At 41.6% G+C, this 16,754-nt stretch overlaps 1 protein-coding gene across 4 annotated transcripts in view; it reads left to right on the top strand.

The window, feature by feature from the left end:
• The window catches only part of LOC121876071 (carboxyl-terminal PDZ ligand of neuronal nitric oxide synthase protein-like), a 69,340-nt gene extending 65,238 nt beyond the window's left edge, over positions 1 to 4,102 (top strand). For 3 of the 4 annotated variants that reach the window (XM_042380980.1, XM_042380978.1, XM_042380979.1), the window contains one exon: positions 917 to 4,102. In XM_042380980.1, coding sequence (XP_042236914.1) covers positions 917 to 1,630 — 714 coding nt within the window. In that variant the 3' untranslated portion in view covers positions 1,631 to 4,102. The remainder of the gene's footprint in view (positions 1 to 916) is intronic. The other variant, XM_042380981.1, reaches the window with a different exon arrangement.
• The last annotated feature ends 12,652 nt before the right edge of the window (positions 4,103 to 16,754 follow it).

Below are 16,754 nucleotides of genomic sequence, written 5' to 3'. Positions count from 1 at the left end.
GTACTGTATAATAGCTTTACATCCTTGCTGAACAATTAAAATGAAGACTCCTTTATACAATCATCTTACATTTTCATTTCTTTTCACTAAAACCTTCATACCACCTCCAACTTAGTTCTTTAACCATTTGGTAATGAGGGGTCTCTCTGTGCTGAATAAAATAGTCTGGCATTAGCCAAACAAAATATTAAAAAGGGTATCCAGTACTGAAGGGGTTAAAAACTATAATGTGTGTATGGGTGTGTGTGAGTGTGTGACAATTCACAAATGACTTTGCCATAAGTCTATTAGCTGGTGACATTTACAAGTATTAGACTAAACTTTCATTCTTTTGACTCATAAAGGGTTGATAGAATTTTCTGGGCAAAACCCTGAAATACCACATTCATAGGTGTGTTTATATTTGATTTTATATTAAGTGTGCTCTATATTTTAACTGTAACTTAATGTTGCCAAAGTTACTGCAAAATTAAGTTATGGCAATTGTTATGAATTCAGAAACAATGCCTTGGTGTTGTTACTTCAAACTCTTTACTTAGATTACATTTCTTGCTGTTAGATGTAGCTTTGATTTTTAAAATTAGAAGTTATGTACCAGTAGTATTTTGAAGTCTGTTTTGTTTTCCAGTTTAGTCACTTTATGAAGACTGCATGATAACGTATGTAATTTTAGTTTGATTGCTGTGTTGTACCCACTTCCTGTAGTGTGTTGACATTATACAGTGTTTGATGTGACTAACTGCTGCAGTAGAGCCTAACAACTGACCTCCACCATGGATACTATACCCAGAGGTTCACTATGGCTAATGACCTGGTGTTGAGGCCTGCATGGCTCAGTAGTATCTTTTGTTTGCAGAAGCATGGTGTGTAGTGGCTGCTGCAGCGAGTGGCCAACTCATGCTCTCTCTCTGGCCAGCTCTTGGTGACCGATGCCGGCTTTGGCCACAGTAGCCAGTTAGCGGCAGCGTTGGATCTTGGAGGTCCGGCATCCCTCGTGTACTGCTCCTCTGAACCCCCACCTACACCCTCGCCTAGTATAGCTCAACATGCCTTCTTTTTCCCATCACCTTCATCCCCAACCAATTCTGCAACCTCCCTCTTAGGGGCTCGTCAGCCTCCTATTGGATCCCTACAAGAATCCAGCTCTGTTTCTCACTCTCGTGAACCCTCGCCCCGTACAGCAAGGATGGGGCCATTAATACACCCTTTACCTGTATGGGGAAGTGAGGGAAATAGTGCTAGGGAAGTAACCCTGGCTGTGCCCCAACAGGAACCTCTCATGAATCCTAGGCTGCAAGGAGTACCTCGTCCCCGGGTAGGTCAACGCTATGATGAGTGCAGTAGTACACCTTCCCTCAGCAGCGAGAGTGACCCCAAGCGAGACAGTAGTGGCCAGTCTTCAGGGGAAAGTGTCACACAAGCCGTTGCACAACTCTACGCCATGGAATCTCAACGCTTGGCGCAAGTGCCAGAAGATGCTGTTTCTCTTGGTCCATATGGGCCCACACCCCTTGGTACACTCCGCAACCTAAATGGACCCATCACTCGTACTGCCAGTGAGCGAGTCTCCAGGCAGGAGACATTGGCTCAGCTGCAACGTATGGCTTGGGCTAGACATACCACAAAGTGAGACATATTCTAGGCCTCATCCAGATCATTGAAAACTTCATAAATTAGTAAGCGTTACAAACTAGTGCTTTATATAAAGTGCATCCAACTACTGTATTCCACATATAGAAAAGTTTAAATATCCTTCACATAATAAACCGTGTTTTAAAGAATGTTTTCCTTTGAAAAAAAAATAGTTTATATCAACTGTATCATAGTGTACTTCATTAAAGTGATCAGTGATATATTCTTTGCAGGTTTCACAAACTTATTGATAAATTAAGCAAATCTAGGGGTGATGCGCTCCATACCGGACATATGTGTACGGGTGTTTAAGTGGGTTAATCTGCTGTGCATGAGTGAGAGTGAGCACCAAGTCCACCCACACCCTTCAAAACCTGTGATACAGTCGAGTGTCCCTTGAGTGTTTGTCTGTGTGTAATACTTCAGGCGTACAAAACTTAGTCTGAGGCCCATTGTATGGAACAGTTATTATGGCTGCTTACCTCTTGAACCTAATTGCAGGACATATAATTTCCAGTAACAGTGATAAGTTGTAAGTATAATGTATTACAGGTGTGTTTGATAAAAATGGCAGTTCAATTCTTACCTGTAGGCAGCCACTCATTTAGTCTTATTAAAAGTAAGTATGATTTTAAGGTATTTAATCTAGTTTTAGCCACAGTAATAAAATCTCCACTAGTGGTGAGTAAATCTCACTTGAACCTGTTCTAGGTTCAAAATGTGGAACCTCCTGGGAAGTAGTAATTGTTTGTAGCTGTGGACTCCTGTCTGAGAGTGACCTAAGGATTGTTCAGAGTTGATGTCATACTCATGCCATATCACCTGTATTGCCAGATGGGAATCATTTTAAAGGTCACACCTCTTATAGTCATGCATTTGGCAATACTGTATATCACCAACCTGAGCCATTTTTCCCAACTCCATATTCCTTTGTATATAGTTCCAATCTAGAGTAAGACACCTGTTCTGTATATTTTTATGTACACTTCAGAACTAGGCGAGAAGACAAATCATACCAGTAAATGCTGTATGTAGCCTTAAGGATCTGGAATCTCAAGTGACTAGTGTACAGAATACAGTCCCTCCATTTTGTTATGTTTCAGAATAGATACAGGTAGTTGTTTACCTTCAGTTATAATTCTGGTGAAATTTTTATTTCAGGATCCTGTTTTTTCCTTCAGCTTAGTGTTAGTCATTATATTAACAGGGTTGATGACTTTTGTTACAGTGCCAATTTAGTGCCAAGACATTGTATACCTTGTAATGTTCCAATAACGAAAAGTATTGTGAATTTTATCTGCCATGCACCAATATGTCTTAGTGCTAGTGTTCAGGTCACAGGTAATAAAATAATTGTTGAAAAAAAAAATATATATATATAATTAAAATATTATGTCTGTAGACTTTAGGATTGTGGGTTAATGCACAAGATATTTTAATTCTTATAAAAATGTAAAAATTAATTATGAAAGTTTACATCAAATATGTACTGTACATATTATATGTGCTATTATTTTCTTAGCACTATCTTTGTGAAGACTATACGGTATTCATGTAAGTTGATAACCCTCATTACTTGAAGAGGTATGAATAAAAAAAAAAATTGAAAAAGAAAATAAACTAGAAATCAATTGTGACCTGAACACCTGCATCTGGACAAAGTAAGTCTCACATTAAAGATTTTTCACTCCATGCTAGTCTGAAGTCAGCTTTTAGCAGGTGGTTTTCTTTGTTTCCTATATACAACAATGATAACATAAGCATAGAGGGATCAGAATGCTTGTTGATATTACAACCAATTACCTTTCACACTCCTACTGGTTTAGGAGTGTATGGAAGATATAGTGCTGTATAGTAGTGTGTAATTAATTATGTAGAAGTAATATTTGGGAAGATGGTTACATGAGGCACAAAAACTTAATCATCCATATATGTGACATTACTAGTTAATTTTAAACCTAAATCAATCAGATTAGCTTTTGCTGAGGTAAGAGTAGGGCAATAAACCATACTGCTATCCCTTCTTAAAATCCATTACCACTGTTGTTAATTACATATTATTTTGTGTATGTGTTTACTTGAGTAAGTCATATCAGAATGATATTGTCTGTGGATGTCATCTGCATTATAAGAAAAGTGTGCTACCTTAAATTCCTGTTTATTCAACTTTTAACCCTTCAATAAAGCTCAATATCAGTAATTGAGTCGCATCTAGAAACCAGAACCTCTAGTTTATGTACAAATACACTGTTGTGTAGATGGCCCACTTTCTAAAACAACGCTGATAAACAACAATTATAGGACTGCTGAACTTGCAAATAATTAGCTTTTCACATACTGCAACTGCTGAAGTAATTGCCTTAGCTTCAGTGTTGTTTCAGAATATGGGCAATTGTCATTGAGATGTCCAGATGTTCAACTGTACTTAAGTTTTTATCCATCTGTCCTTCAATAAAATTATTTCCTGAGATTAGCTTGATTTTGTTGCCCTCTCCATAAGTCTTACACTTGTAATGGGTCCCATACATGTAACAGCCTATTAGAAAGAGTGTTGATACATCACATTGAATATTAGGCCTCCAGTACACAAGAAAATATTGTGATCAGCACTATGCTCGGCAGCCTTCACTTCCTGAGCTGTAAAATTAGGTACAGTAAACAAAAATTTTGCAGTGCTTAAGGGGCAGTTCACTTGCATAGTTTGGCAAAGAGAAAAATTTATGTAATGAGTTTCTAACACAACTGTATGCGAGGGTTGTATATCACCACCACTATAATTCTATTCCTGCTTGTTTAGTGGCTTACTTTAATACCTTTCAGGCATATAACTGAATAAATGTCTGTCTGTCAGGGGTGTGGAGTGGTAGTGTTAATGTCCCGGCTGGCTAGTTTCATGTGAGCTGTGAGGCTTGGTCGCATGTGCCCAGTTCCAAGTGATGACGTGTACCCTGCTTCCAAATATTTATGGCACTTGATACTGCTCATAACTCTTGGTTTTTTATAATAAATACAAGATTACTTGTATTGTTTTCATGCTTGTATGTTTTTAAATACCAAAATTCAGAATCTGCATCAAGTGCCATCAATTTTTATGTTTAAGCAAAGTAAATTTCTCCAATCACAGTCCATGCAGCTGGCCACCCACTGCAAAGATGTCACATTTTTTATTTAACTTCTATCAATAATTAAATAAATTAGTGCAATTAAAAATAAAAAACTTAATCCAGGCATACCCCAATAACTGACACATATAGGGGGTTAGGGACTGGTCACCCACCAAAAACTCCCATCTACCCTTGATATACAGTATTTTCTCGATTTACTGAACTAATATGAGCCACCCCTGTTCGTTAAATCAATTTTTTGGTAAAATTGACTCATTCAAGCGTCATTCCGTTAAATTCCGTGGGGTCTGTTTACATCCGCTCAGTCTGTGTTGTGCTGCCACCACATGTGTTGTTTACTGCCCCTGTAACTCTCCTCCCTCCCTGCCATATTTACTGTTGTTATTAGTGTTTTCTGATATACAGTATGTATAATAGGGCTTAAGGGCGTACTCCGCCTAAAACAATGAAAAAAAGAATATCGAAATGTAGAAAAACTACAAGACTGGTCTAATGTCATCTCCATGCTTTGTGAAAGTTTGGTTGTCATACAGCAATGTTTTCCCCATCAAAATAATATATTTATACTGTATAACCAAATATTGAGCGCGCTCCCCCTTGCAAAAATCTCCATTTTCTAATTGCCGTATTCTTATCATTATGTATCTAACATGATATTTTTCCTTTTTTTTTTTTTTTAGTACGTAAAATATAACTATCGAGACCGAATGGCAACATCTGCCCAGCTTGGCTGGGAGGGAAAGAGGGAGGAGCAGAGCAGTGTCTTTGTAACTGTCAGAGGGAGTTGACCTGTGCACCTTTGCTCGAGAGCCCCCCTGCCTATCTCTGGCTATTTTATTTTCAATATTCCTGTTGCTTTATTCTACAAGCATGCCCAAGTCCTCTAAGAAGATTTTATTTCAACGGGAGTTGACGAGGAATGAACGGGAACATAAAGAAATACAAAGAGTGCTATAGACGGACCAGGTGTCACCACCCCCACCTCTGCAGCACACTAGACCAGCGCCACGTGTGACACAGGTGCCAATTCAATAAATGTACAGAAGGCTCTCTCGCCAATAACGACTTCCACAATAACGTTTTCGACAATAACGGTAAGTTACAATAGATACCCATTTTCGATAACGTCTGGATTCTCTTAAATAACGGAAATTTCGCGGGAAGCGTCCGAGCGCATCAATGATAGCGTTTGCTTGCCGCCATGTTGATGACGTAGTTGTCCACTCCGCCTCACTCTCACTCTCACACACGCTCAGTGGAACACAGCGCTGCGCCCACGTGTGAGATTTTCGCCACTATAACCAGTGGTTGTTAGGGTCGGTGATCAATAATGGCTTCCACATTTTTGCCTGTGGGGGCTAGGGGAGGTGGTGGAGGGAGTGATTTGCCACCTGAATGACTGGGAACTTTTAAAGTGAGGAAATTGAACTGTCCTGAGTCTACAGTGCGAAATATTAAGAGGAACTTAGAGGAGACCAAGAAGAGTATTGCGCTGGCTAACAATATTTCGGTAGTGATGGAAATGCGAGGCGAGCTATGAATGATAAAGGCAATAAAAACAGGTTGTTAGTGATAACAGAGCATTTTCTTGTGAAATGGTTAGCTTGTAGAATGAAAGACAGTGCAAGTGTTAGCGGCCCTCAGATACGGGACAATCATCACACCAAGCACCTCAAAAACTCCCCCAAGCTAAGTGTTATATTACTCAAACTCTTTATTTTGATGATTGAATAGCAATTCTTTTTATTTCAGCTAACAAAAAGTGTTAGGAGGGCTTCAAGGGGAAAAAATGGGTGAAATTCTTGTGGCGGCAGGACCAATAAACCCCTTTTACATGTATTTTAATGTCACACAAATAACGTTTTCGCTAATAACGGTGTTTTTCAGGCACCTATAAACGTTATTGGTGAGAGCCTACTGTATACCCTAACTACTGCAGAAAATTATAAAAAAACAATAAAACATATGTTTATATCCTTATAATAACTGTCCAGTCTCTCCTCGACTGTCGACAACCCAAACATACGACGGCCATGGTCGTATAAAATATTTTTCACATTACGTATTTTCGAGTCCTGACATTAGTGATCACGCTGTGTACTGACAAACCGTTTGTAATTCCCTTTAAAATGGCTGGCAAGCGTAAAAGTGAGACCCATTTTAGAATTTCTATGCATTCTTTTCGCCTTTTCGACTTACGACCTGGTCGTCTGGACGGAACCCTGTCGTAAGTCGAGGAGAGACTGTATTTGCAATAACATTGCCATTCTGACAAGTATACCTACTAGAACCATACTTCCACAGAAAATAAGCCGTATTTCAAACTAAAGTTATTATCATTTGAAAGTGCACTACAGTAAGTCCTCGCTTAACGTCCGAGTTACGTTCCTGAAAATGCGACGTTATACGAAAAACAACGTTAAGCGGATCAATTTTCCCCATAAGAAATAGATAAAATACGGGAGTTACGTTCCTGAGCCTCCCTTTGCCCCATGAATACAGAAAATTATTGCCATTTCTATGGAAAATAGTGCATGCATATACAACTACTACAAGTATTGTACTAAGTTTGTATGGGTACTCACTGATGGGCAGAGGTGTCTGGTGGGTAGTGATGTGGAGCAGGCGGATGGTGGGAGCGGAGGAGGAGAGTGGTGAGTCACTGAGGCTCTGCGGCTGCCTCCTCCTCCTACTCCTGTGCTAACTGGGGTTCCTCCGCCACTGCTTGCTCTCCTCCGCTGATGTTTGCTCCTCTTCTGTTGTTTTGTTTGCTCCTCCTCGGCTGCTGGCCGTTGTGAAGATGCTGCTGCTGTTGCCGTCCCGCGACGAAAAAAATGAATCCAGTGTTGACTGCTTGGTGCTACTCATATTCTTCTCCTTATACATCTCGGTGTAACAACCAAGACTGTCATCAATGCTGCGCTGAATCTTGAGCTCCTTTCTCTGTTTGGGTCGTCATCTACAAGGATTTGCATACCTTGCTGGACCATGTTGAACGCTTCTGCCATCCTCTTGGTAGTTAGTGTACATGGAGGTTCTTCTTCGTTGTCTTCAACTTCAACGAGACTGTGTTCCGTTAGTTGTTGCAAATCCTCGTTGGTGAGCTCTTCTAAATGGGATGCCAGGACGTCCTCAATATCCACTGATTCCAGCTCATCAAAGCCTGCCTCTCTAGCCAAACTGAGGATATCTCTACTCACTGCTGGGACTAAGTCCTTGAATCTCATAAAACTGTTGACACACTCGGGCCACAGTTTACTCCACACACCATTCAGGCAACTTTCAGAAACCTCTTCACTATTCATCTTTATATTGTGGAAGTTATAACAACGCTTAAATCGTTGAAACCAGCCTCGGCTGGCCATAAAGGTCTCTTCCTTCGATTCTTCACCCTCTTCTGCCTTTAAGTCGTCAAACAAGGTTCTGGCCTTATGCTGGATAACCATAAGACTCACAGGGGCATTGCGTTGATTCTAGTCCTCCATCCACATTGCCAGCATCTTTTCCATCTTCTCTATCACAGTACTTCTAGTACGAGTCGTCTTAGTAGCACTCACAGAAGAACCACTTCCAGCACTAACCTTAACCTTGTCAGCGTTGGTCTGGATAACATGCACCATTGTGGGGGTAAGACCAAGCATAGCGGCTATGTCCACAGCGCGTTCCCCTTTTTCAAAACAGGTTAATACATCCATTTTCATAGCAAGGCTAATGGTCTTACATTGCCTCTTCACTACACTAGCATTAGTAGCACTTGGTGGGTGTTTGGAAGCCATTTCGAATGGTTAGAGTACAGTTTTAGAGCAACAGCACTTAAGCACACACGAATGATGTGAAGTCGTAACAAAGACTGGCTCAGCGTCGCTTGGGGACGCTGTGACGTTCCGCCAGTTAGGGCAGTGCGCCGAGCTGAGGGAGCGTACCGCTGCCAGATGGGAGCGGGTGATGCGCCGTAAAAAGTAGTCTCTGACAACGCAAAACGACATAGTATCTGATCACCGGGACGTTAAAAAAATTTTTGGTCTCAAAATTTTAGCAACAGTACCGAAACACCGATAAGTGGCACGACGTTAAGCGAGGACTTACTGTACTCCATTATTTTTCAACCAATACATGTATTAAAAACGAAGATAACTTTATAAAGAGGATTAAAAGGTGGATTTTTGGAATTGGCAAAATTTTGATGTTTTACTTTTATCCTCTTCGCCACTGATCGGCTTGTTAGCCGCTTGGGCGATCGGTCACGACTCTTTTCCTTTATATTCTTCACCAAAAGTCGGCTCGCTAGCCGCCGGGCGATCGGTCACGTCTCTGTCACGCACTGTTGGCAAATACTGGGCATGCACCGGCTCCTGAATGTACCTGAACCCGCTCCAGTGTTGGTCAAGTCTTCTCTTGAAAGAGCTCACACTCGGTGCCGTCACAACACTTTCTGGTAGATTGTTCCAAGAGTTTACAACCCTCACTCCGAAAAAGTTTGCCCTCACGGTTTTCCGGACTTGCGGCTTCTTCAATCTTGAGCTGTGACCCCTTGTGGGGCGAGCGTCCGCCAGCTCCAAGTAAGGACACTCAACTGAGTAGTGCCCCCTGAGATGCTTATAAACCTCAACTAGGTCCCCCCTTGCCCGTCTGTAGTATAAGCTAGGCAAGTTCAGGCGCTCCAATCTCGCAGGGTAGCTGAGATGCCGAAGTGCAGGCACCAGCTTGGTGGCCCTCCTTTGAACATTTTCAACCAACTGACAGTCCCTAGCATATCTCGGGGACCAGATGGGGTGACAGTACTCCAGATGGGGAAGCACTTCACTCCTGAAGATCGTCACGAGGGACGGACCGTCTAGATATCTGAACGACCTTCTTATAAGACCCAATAATTTATTTGCCTGATTTACCTTCTTCTCACAATGGCCCGAGAACTTCAGCTCATTGTCAACATACACACCTAGGTCCTTCTCACACACAGTCTCAACTAGTACATTTTCTTCATCCCGTTGGGACATATGGTACGCCTCCTTACCGTTGGTACGCCCCAGGTGCATCCTCTTACACTTCGTGACATTGAATCTCAGCAGCCATTCCTTCGACCATTCCTGGAGCCCACAGAGGTCCTTCTGCAGCTCTTCACAGTCCGCTTGGTTCTTAATTTCCCGAAATAACTTGGCGTCATCGGCAAACATTTGTATGGAGGAGTGTACAACGTCAGGCATATCATTTATGAAACAAACAAACAACAGCGGGCCCAATACACTACCCTGCGGTACCCCACTTGTTACAGGTACAGATGACGATTTCGTGCCATTAATCACCACACATTGCTTGCGGTCATGTAGAAAGTCTTCTATCCACGCTAGGACATTTCCCCGAATTCCGTACCCTTCCAGTTTGATTTTCAGCCTTTCGTGGGGTACACTGTCGAAAGCCTTTGATATTTTGATTAAGTGTAGAGTGAGAATTTTTTATTTTCAAATTTCCCAATATTTTTTGCCCATTTAGTGCTTCTTTGCCACAGCAACATAATACAAAATATAGGTGTGGGTTTGGTCATTACAGGCACCAATTTTCAAACATATATAAGGACGAAGTGCAATTAGAGAACGGTAAACTTTTTTATGAAATATCTTACTACAGGTTGTACCTCTCCAGTCCGACATTCTGTGGCCCGGAAACTCCCGTGGTCCGGAACGATTTTAGTTTGTCCAATAGGTAGATAGGCAGCTTTTTTTTTTTTTTTAATCTTGATTATTATTATTATTATTATTATTATTACAGGAGTATTAAATTTTTGCCCCTCAGGCCCCAATGTGGGTCAGTGACCTATGCCCGGGTGGGCTAATCCCCGTAAAAAAACAACAACAAAAGCCGCGGGAAATTAAGGTTTGTTTACATCCGGCAGCTCTCTCTCTCTCTCTCTCTGCTTGTCTATACAGAGTACAACATTTAACCCTTCAATATATATGAGCAGTAAATAAGTGTTGCTTTCATATTCTTATGTAGAGTAATGACGATATGTTTTCACATGTGCGCACTTACATACGCGCAGTCTCACTTTTTTTTTTACCATTAATGGTTAGCTACTTATATTGTTCCATTTATTAACATTAAATAACATTACAGGACTTCAAGCAACCATATTAATTTTTTTACATTAATTTTGCTACAGCTACAATCAGGGTCTTATTTTCTTCAGTTTTATATGTAGAACCAATCAGTCACTGGTTTTGTAAGCTTTAACAAAAACAATGCCGGCAGCCGTCTCGTCTCCTCGTGTGTTTTAATATTCCATGTATTATTAATAAATTGTATTGTTAATTTTGCACACACAAACATTAATTCAATAAAAACAAATTCAGAAACATTAATTAAAATATATATGAACAGTAAATAAGTGTTGCTTTCATATTCTTATGTAAAGTAATGACGATATGTTTTCATGTGTGTGCACTTACATACGCGATCTCTCTTTTTTCTTAACCATTATCGTTAGCTACTTCTTTTGTTCCATTTATTAACATTAAATAACATTACTTAAAACAACCATGTTAATTTTACTACAGCTACAACCAAGGTCTTATTTTCTTCAGTTTTATATGTAGAACCAGTCAGTCACTGGTTTTGTTATCAACGAAAACAATGCTGTCTCATTTCCTCGTGTTTTAATATGCTACGTAGTATTATTAATGAATTGTATTGCTCATTTTGCACACACAAACATTAATTTATTCAAAAAGACTTTCAGTAATAAACAATAATGAATCTTTTGTACATAAGAGAAATGACGCTGTTTACACGATTGTGCACGTCGTCTGAACGTTGGTGGGCCGTTCAAACCCGTTGAAATTCGAGTTTCCGAGGTCAAAATTTTTAAATGTGTTGTTTTTTTGTGTGTTCAAATAGAAAACGTCGAATTAAAAACTCGCGAAATTTGAGGAGCTACTGTACGACATTTAACCCTTCAATATGTCTTCAAAGAGACCATGAAGCAGAGAAAGTGGTGCTAGTGCTTCCAAGCCAAGTCACTATCTATCCAGGAAAAGGGTGAATTTCCATGGTCCGGAAATTTCCATGGTCCGGCACCGGTCAGGTCCCAAGGTTGCCGGACTAGAGAGGTACAACCTGTATTATTTTTTCCGTTCAAAATTTATTTGATCAATCTCTGTCAAACTTACAGAATCTCTTAGTCAGGCAACCCAGCATAACACAAATTAAAATCAGGGAAGTCAGACAAAACTCAAATCACCTTATTCTAACAGACATTATTAAACATACATGGGATGGTACCCTGGTCAGGATATTTTTTTTTTTTATGGCTCAAACACCCCCAAAATGGGCTGGTGAAGTATGCCAAGCCTACCCCCTTCCAGTGCTGTCTCAGTACTTCCAGTCAGTCTTGCAGCTACATACAGTACAGTATATACATAATTTTTGTTCAAGCTCTGATTGTGACGCTCAGCAATGTTACCTAGGTATGTTAATTCCTAGCCAACTCGCCAGGCCAACATACAGGCAATTAAAACATCTAATAATTACTTAATAAGTAATATTAGGAGGACACGTCACTACCTGGCATTTAATTGCAATTCTCAAAACCCCCTCCTTCACCCCCCACCATACTCATCACGACCTTCATCTCTTGCCTGGCGTTTCAGCTATAAATACACACAAAGGGAAGCTCCGCGAATTTGTGTTCTAATTACTGAAATACTAACCTCCGCGAGGATATTATATACGGTATTTGTACCTATTAGCACAGTGATGAAGTAGAGTGACTTATTTTGTTATGTCTCTCAATTATTGTATTTGGGACAATTTCTTATACGATCTCCAGTCAGCATGGCGACCACAACACATTTTCTTTGTGAAGTCGTTTAGATCGTTTTGAGTATTCCTTGCCTCAATTATTCACGTAAGCAACCACCTGCCATGTTCTGTCTCCTCTCCTATTCTATGTTCAGCAATGTGTCTTGGGCTTCCGCCTGGAGCCGAATTGCTCAGCATAAAAGGCCGGAGTTGAGTTTTTCTTCATAACTTTATTCTTCACGACACCTTAGTAACGGTTCAGCTTCTTTCCAGGCGAATCTCTTAGCTGAGGCTGTTAGATTTAGTTGCTCTTCCTGAAATGCTGGACCTTCCGGTCTTCCCAGGCAATCTGGAGTTATAAGAAATGGACTTTACATCCTTTTCTAGTGTTATATGATGAACAATTCAGGGTGAATTTCAACCACGAATATTACAGAGTAATAGTGAACGCAGTTGCCAATGATTATGTTATTGCCTCAGCACTGTCAACTTTCGCCGGGTGATAGCGCCGAAGAATTTTTCCCGTTATTACTTGGGGAGCAATATCTGTGCCCTGATTGGCAACAAATAAAGATCTGATGATCCTACACTGTTACCAGAACTGGTAGTGATGTGCACCTGGAGGATAAAACACGGAGTTCGGGCCTATGGATGATGGAGGAGACTATGGAACTGTCCCTGAGGAGATAGTATTGAGTGATGAGCTAGAAGAACTAAAAGTTCAGCTCAGACACTACATACAAGAATGTCTGTCAGTAGAGAATTTGAATTTAGTAGTAGTAGTTTCACCCAAGACCCAAAGGGGCCATACTACATGTACTTATAAAAAATGTAGAGCCACTTGGATTACTAAGATAAATCCTCATGTGGCTTGCATAATTCATGGCAGCTGTGTCTCAAATAACCTATTTTCACCAATGGATTGTGCAGTTTGTTATAATCAGTTTTTTCAATTTCATCAAGCTACAGGTGATAAAGATTTGTGCAAATACAAATTAAAAATGGGTGGAATAAGGCCTTGAAGAGTAAATTTTTGAATGTACAACAATGGAAAGATCCCAAGTTGGCAGAAAGTTTAGGTTTATTGGACCCTCCAGACAATGGGGTAATTGGAAGTCTGCAATGTAGACTCTACATAAACCTCTATCTACTCAGTCTGATTTCAGTTGATTCCAGGATCAGGACGATGAGGCTGGTTCTAATCATAGTATTCAGTCTCTTGAGCAGGAAGGACCTGTTGAGACTGACTTCATCCAATCCACATTTTGGCAATCACTTCCACCTGGGGCAAAAGTGTTGGTTACTATGAGTGGAAACTTGCTGCTGTCGACTGCCACGCAGCTGCTGGATAACATTGAGTGTAAGGATGATTCCAACAGGCCATGGGTAACATCTGAGTCTGTGGATTCCTTATTCAAAGTATTTTATGAAAATGTCTCTAAGCTTCCTGATATCTCAGCAACTACAAAGAGACAGGAAGGACAGGCAACTTTGGGTCATCATTCTTTGTTTTTTGGAAGGTGATACTATACTTTCTTGGCCTGACATTTGCCCAAATATGATCTCTGAAATAGACGAAGTCTGGTCTAATTTATTCAAAGACTTAACATTCATTCCCGCAGACAGGAATGCTCAAAGGTTTAGTTTTTTGGACGTTCCAATTTAATGACGAAAAGAGTTCCTTCTATGAACTTGTGGGGTAATAGGTGTTTGTTCTCTCTCAGGATGGGATGGAGAAAGGAAACCCACAATGTGCTCTCTGTATACATATTGTATTGGATGTACAGTGCAGCTTGGTGCTCGGAAGTGGCAGCGTGGTTACAAGCGTGATGTAGGGAGAACTGGTTGGTGAGGGTGCTCAGGAGAGGACAGCTTGTGGGTCGCCATGCTCGCCGGCGGGAGAGAGGGCCGCCGCCGGTGGTGTTGCTTGCTGCGGCTGTAGCTAGAAGAGAGTGGTCACCACGAGGTCAGGTCTTTTATAGCGGAGGTAGGCGTGGCTTAATAGTTGACCTCCGTCATGTAAGGCGGCGCTGGTTGAGTCGGCTCCTCAGCGACAAACAGCGTTTGTAGGGGAGAAATCCACTACAATACTCTCTCCTTCCCTCCAGGCAGTGTAGGAGACTTGTTGTCTGCATGGTTGCATGGCACATGTTAGCAATAACGGTGAGGGCGTGGATGAGCCGGCCGCTGAGGAGACAACTGTCTAGATACACAATATCTGTGGGAGTAGAGAGGGAGAAAAAGGGGTGTGGAGGCGATGAATGTTGTGCTTCCTCACGGCAGGTACAAGAGTCGTCAGATCGCCTGCTCGGGTGTGTGAGCCTGGGTCAGGAGCAGGGGCTGCGTCAGCAGAAGCGGATGAGGGCTCGTGACAGCAGCTGGGTCCACGACAGCAGCATGGTGCAGGGCAGTAGCAGGGTGTACCTGAGGGATAAAAGAGGGATGTGTAGGTCCGCACTCAGGTGCATGGGCCGCGTCCGGGAGCAGGGGCTGCATCAGGAGGAGCGGCAGGGGGTACTGCTGGGCCGGGGCGGCGTCTGAGGCAGGACGGGTGTGCTGGGGTCAGTAGGACGTGGTGCTTGGGGCAGGAAGTGGAGCGGCTGTTTGCTTAGAGTCGCGAGCCTCCTAGGGTGTCTAACCTGCGGTGTAGGAGACAGTAGCTGTAGAGCCGATGAGAGCTGCTTCTGGGTGGATAAGCCAGTCTTCCATGTTGCTTGAAGACTGGGAGCGTGATCTGTTTCTCCCCCATCCTGTGTGATGCGAATCTCGGGGTCACCATTTGGGGGTACGGTTTGTTTGGGGTTCACCTCAGGATGGGATGAGAGAAAAGAAAGTCTGTCTGCTCTCTGTATACATGTTGTATTGGATGTACAATGCAGCATGGTTACAAGCGTGATATAGAGAAGCTGGTTGGTGAGGATGCTCAGAGGGGACCAGCTTGGGTCGCCATGCTCGCCGGCAGGAGCGAGGCCGCCAGGCAGAAGTGGAGGATGAGGTGTTGCTTGCTGGTTGGTGTAGGTAGAAAAGTGGTCACCACGAGGTCAGGATCTTACATAGCGGAGGTAGGCGTGGTTTAGTTGTTGACCTCCGTCATGTAAGGCGGCACTGACCTACTGACCACGAGGCATACACTGGGGAATTCAGGGGTCGGCTACTCAGCGACAAACAGCGTTTGTAGGGGAGAAATCCACTACAAACTTTCCCAGTATTTGTCGGCTCCGAAATATGTTGATATAAGTTATGAAAAAATTTGAAACCAGCTGCCCCTTCACTGCTGCTTGAAGAATTTAAAATTTGGAAATTGGCAGCAGATGTTTGGTCTGCAATTATGATGTGTCAGTTATTAACTAAATTTGTGCTGGATGTCGCGATCCCACTACCCTTTATACCTGGGGAGTGAAACCTACCCCAAGTTATTAACAAATAAAGGAACAAATAGGGAACACGGCAATAATCATCCCCACAAAAACCTACTCAACTAAATGTACTTGAATAAGTATGAACAAGTTGAAATAAGTGAATCACAAAAGGGAAGATAATTAATTAATTCAATTTATGTTCTAAAGGAGTACTGACTATAGCAAACAAGAATTTAAGAGAATAAGTAATTGTATAATAAAATAAGAGTGATGCTGAGGGCGTAAATATACCGTTAAGGAGTTAGACCAAACGAATATTACTTAACATAACTATATTACATAGACATACAATATATATACATACAACAATCCTACAAAATAGTTATTTCCTACCAAACAGGAGATTCCTTACCACAGGATCCCTTCCTAGGCTAACTAAACGTGTCACTAATACCTGATACCCCTAGGGCATTGCAAAACTGGACAAGGCACTAGACAAGGGTCAAGAGCTAGAAACGAATGGACACGTCTACCCTATGCCACGGTTTTTTCGCTACTGGGAAGCGTGGGGCACGCCGTGGAAGCGTCTCTTATCACGTGATCCAGGACATTTGCTAGATAATTTATATAATTAATTAATACTACTCTTGAGTTGACTTAACAGAGTAAGACAATGATGCATATTAATAACATACATAAATATACAATTAACCTAAGTAACTAAGAACAATAATAATATAATAAGTACAATTAACAAGTTAATAGCTTGTGTAAAGAGCGTGAACATATGCCTCACGCTATGCGAGTTCCCGGGCGGTCAGGCACGTGACATGGACTAGAAGAA

Source organism: Homarus americanus, unplaced genomic scaffold (assembly GCF_018991925.1).
Source record: "Homarus americanus isolate GMGI-L3 unplaced genomic scaffold, GMGI_Hamer_2.0 scaffold34921, whole genome shotgun sequence".
NCBI classification, from domain to species: domain Eukaryota; kingdom Metazoa; phylum Arthropoda; class Malacostraca; order Decapoda; family Nephropidae; genus Homarus; species Homarus americanus.
Note: the sequence above shows the minus strand (reverse complement) of the source record. Positions and strands in the feature narration are given on the sequence as shown.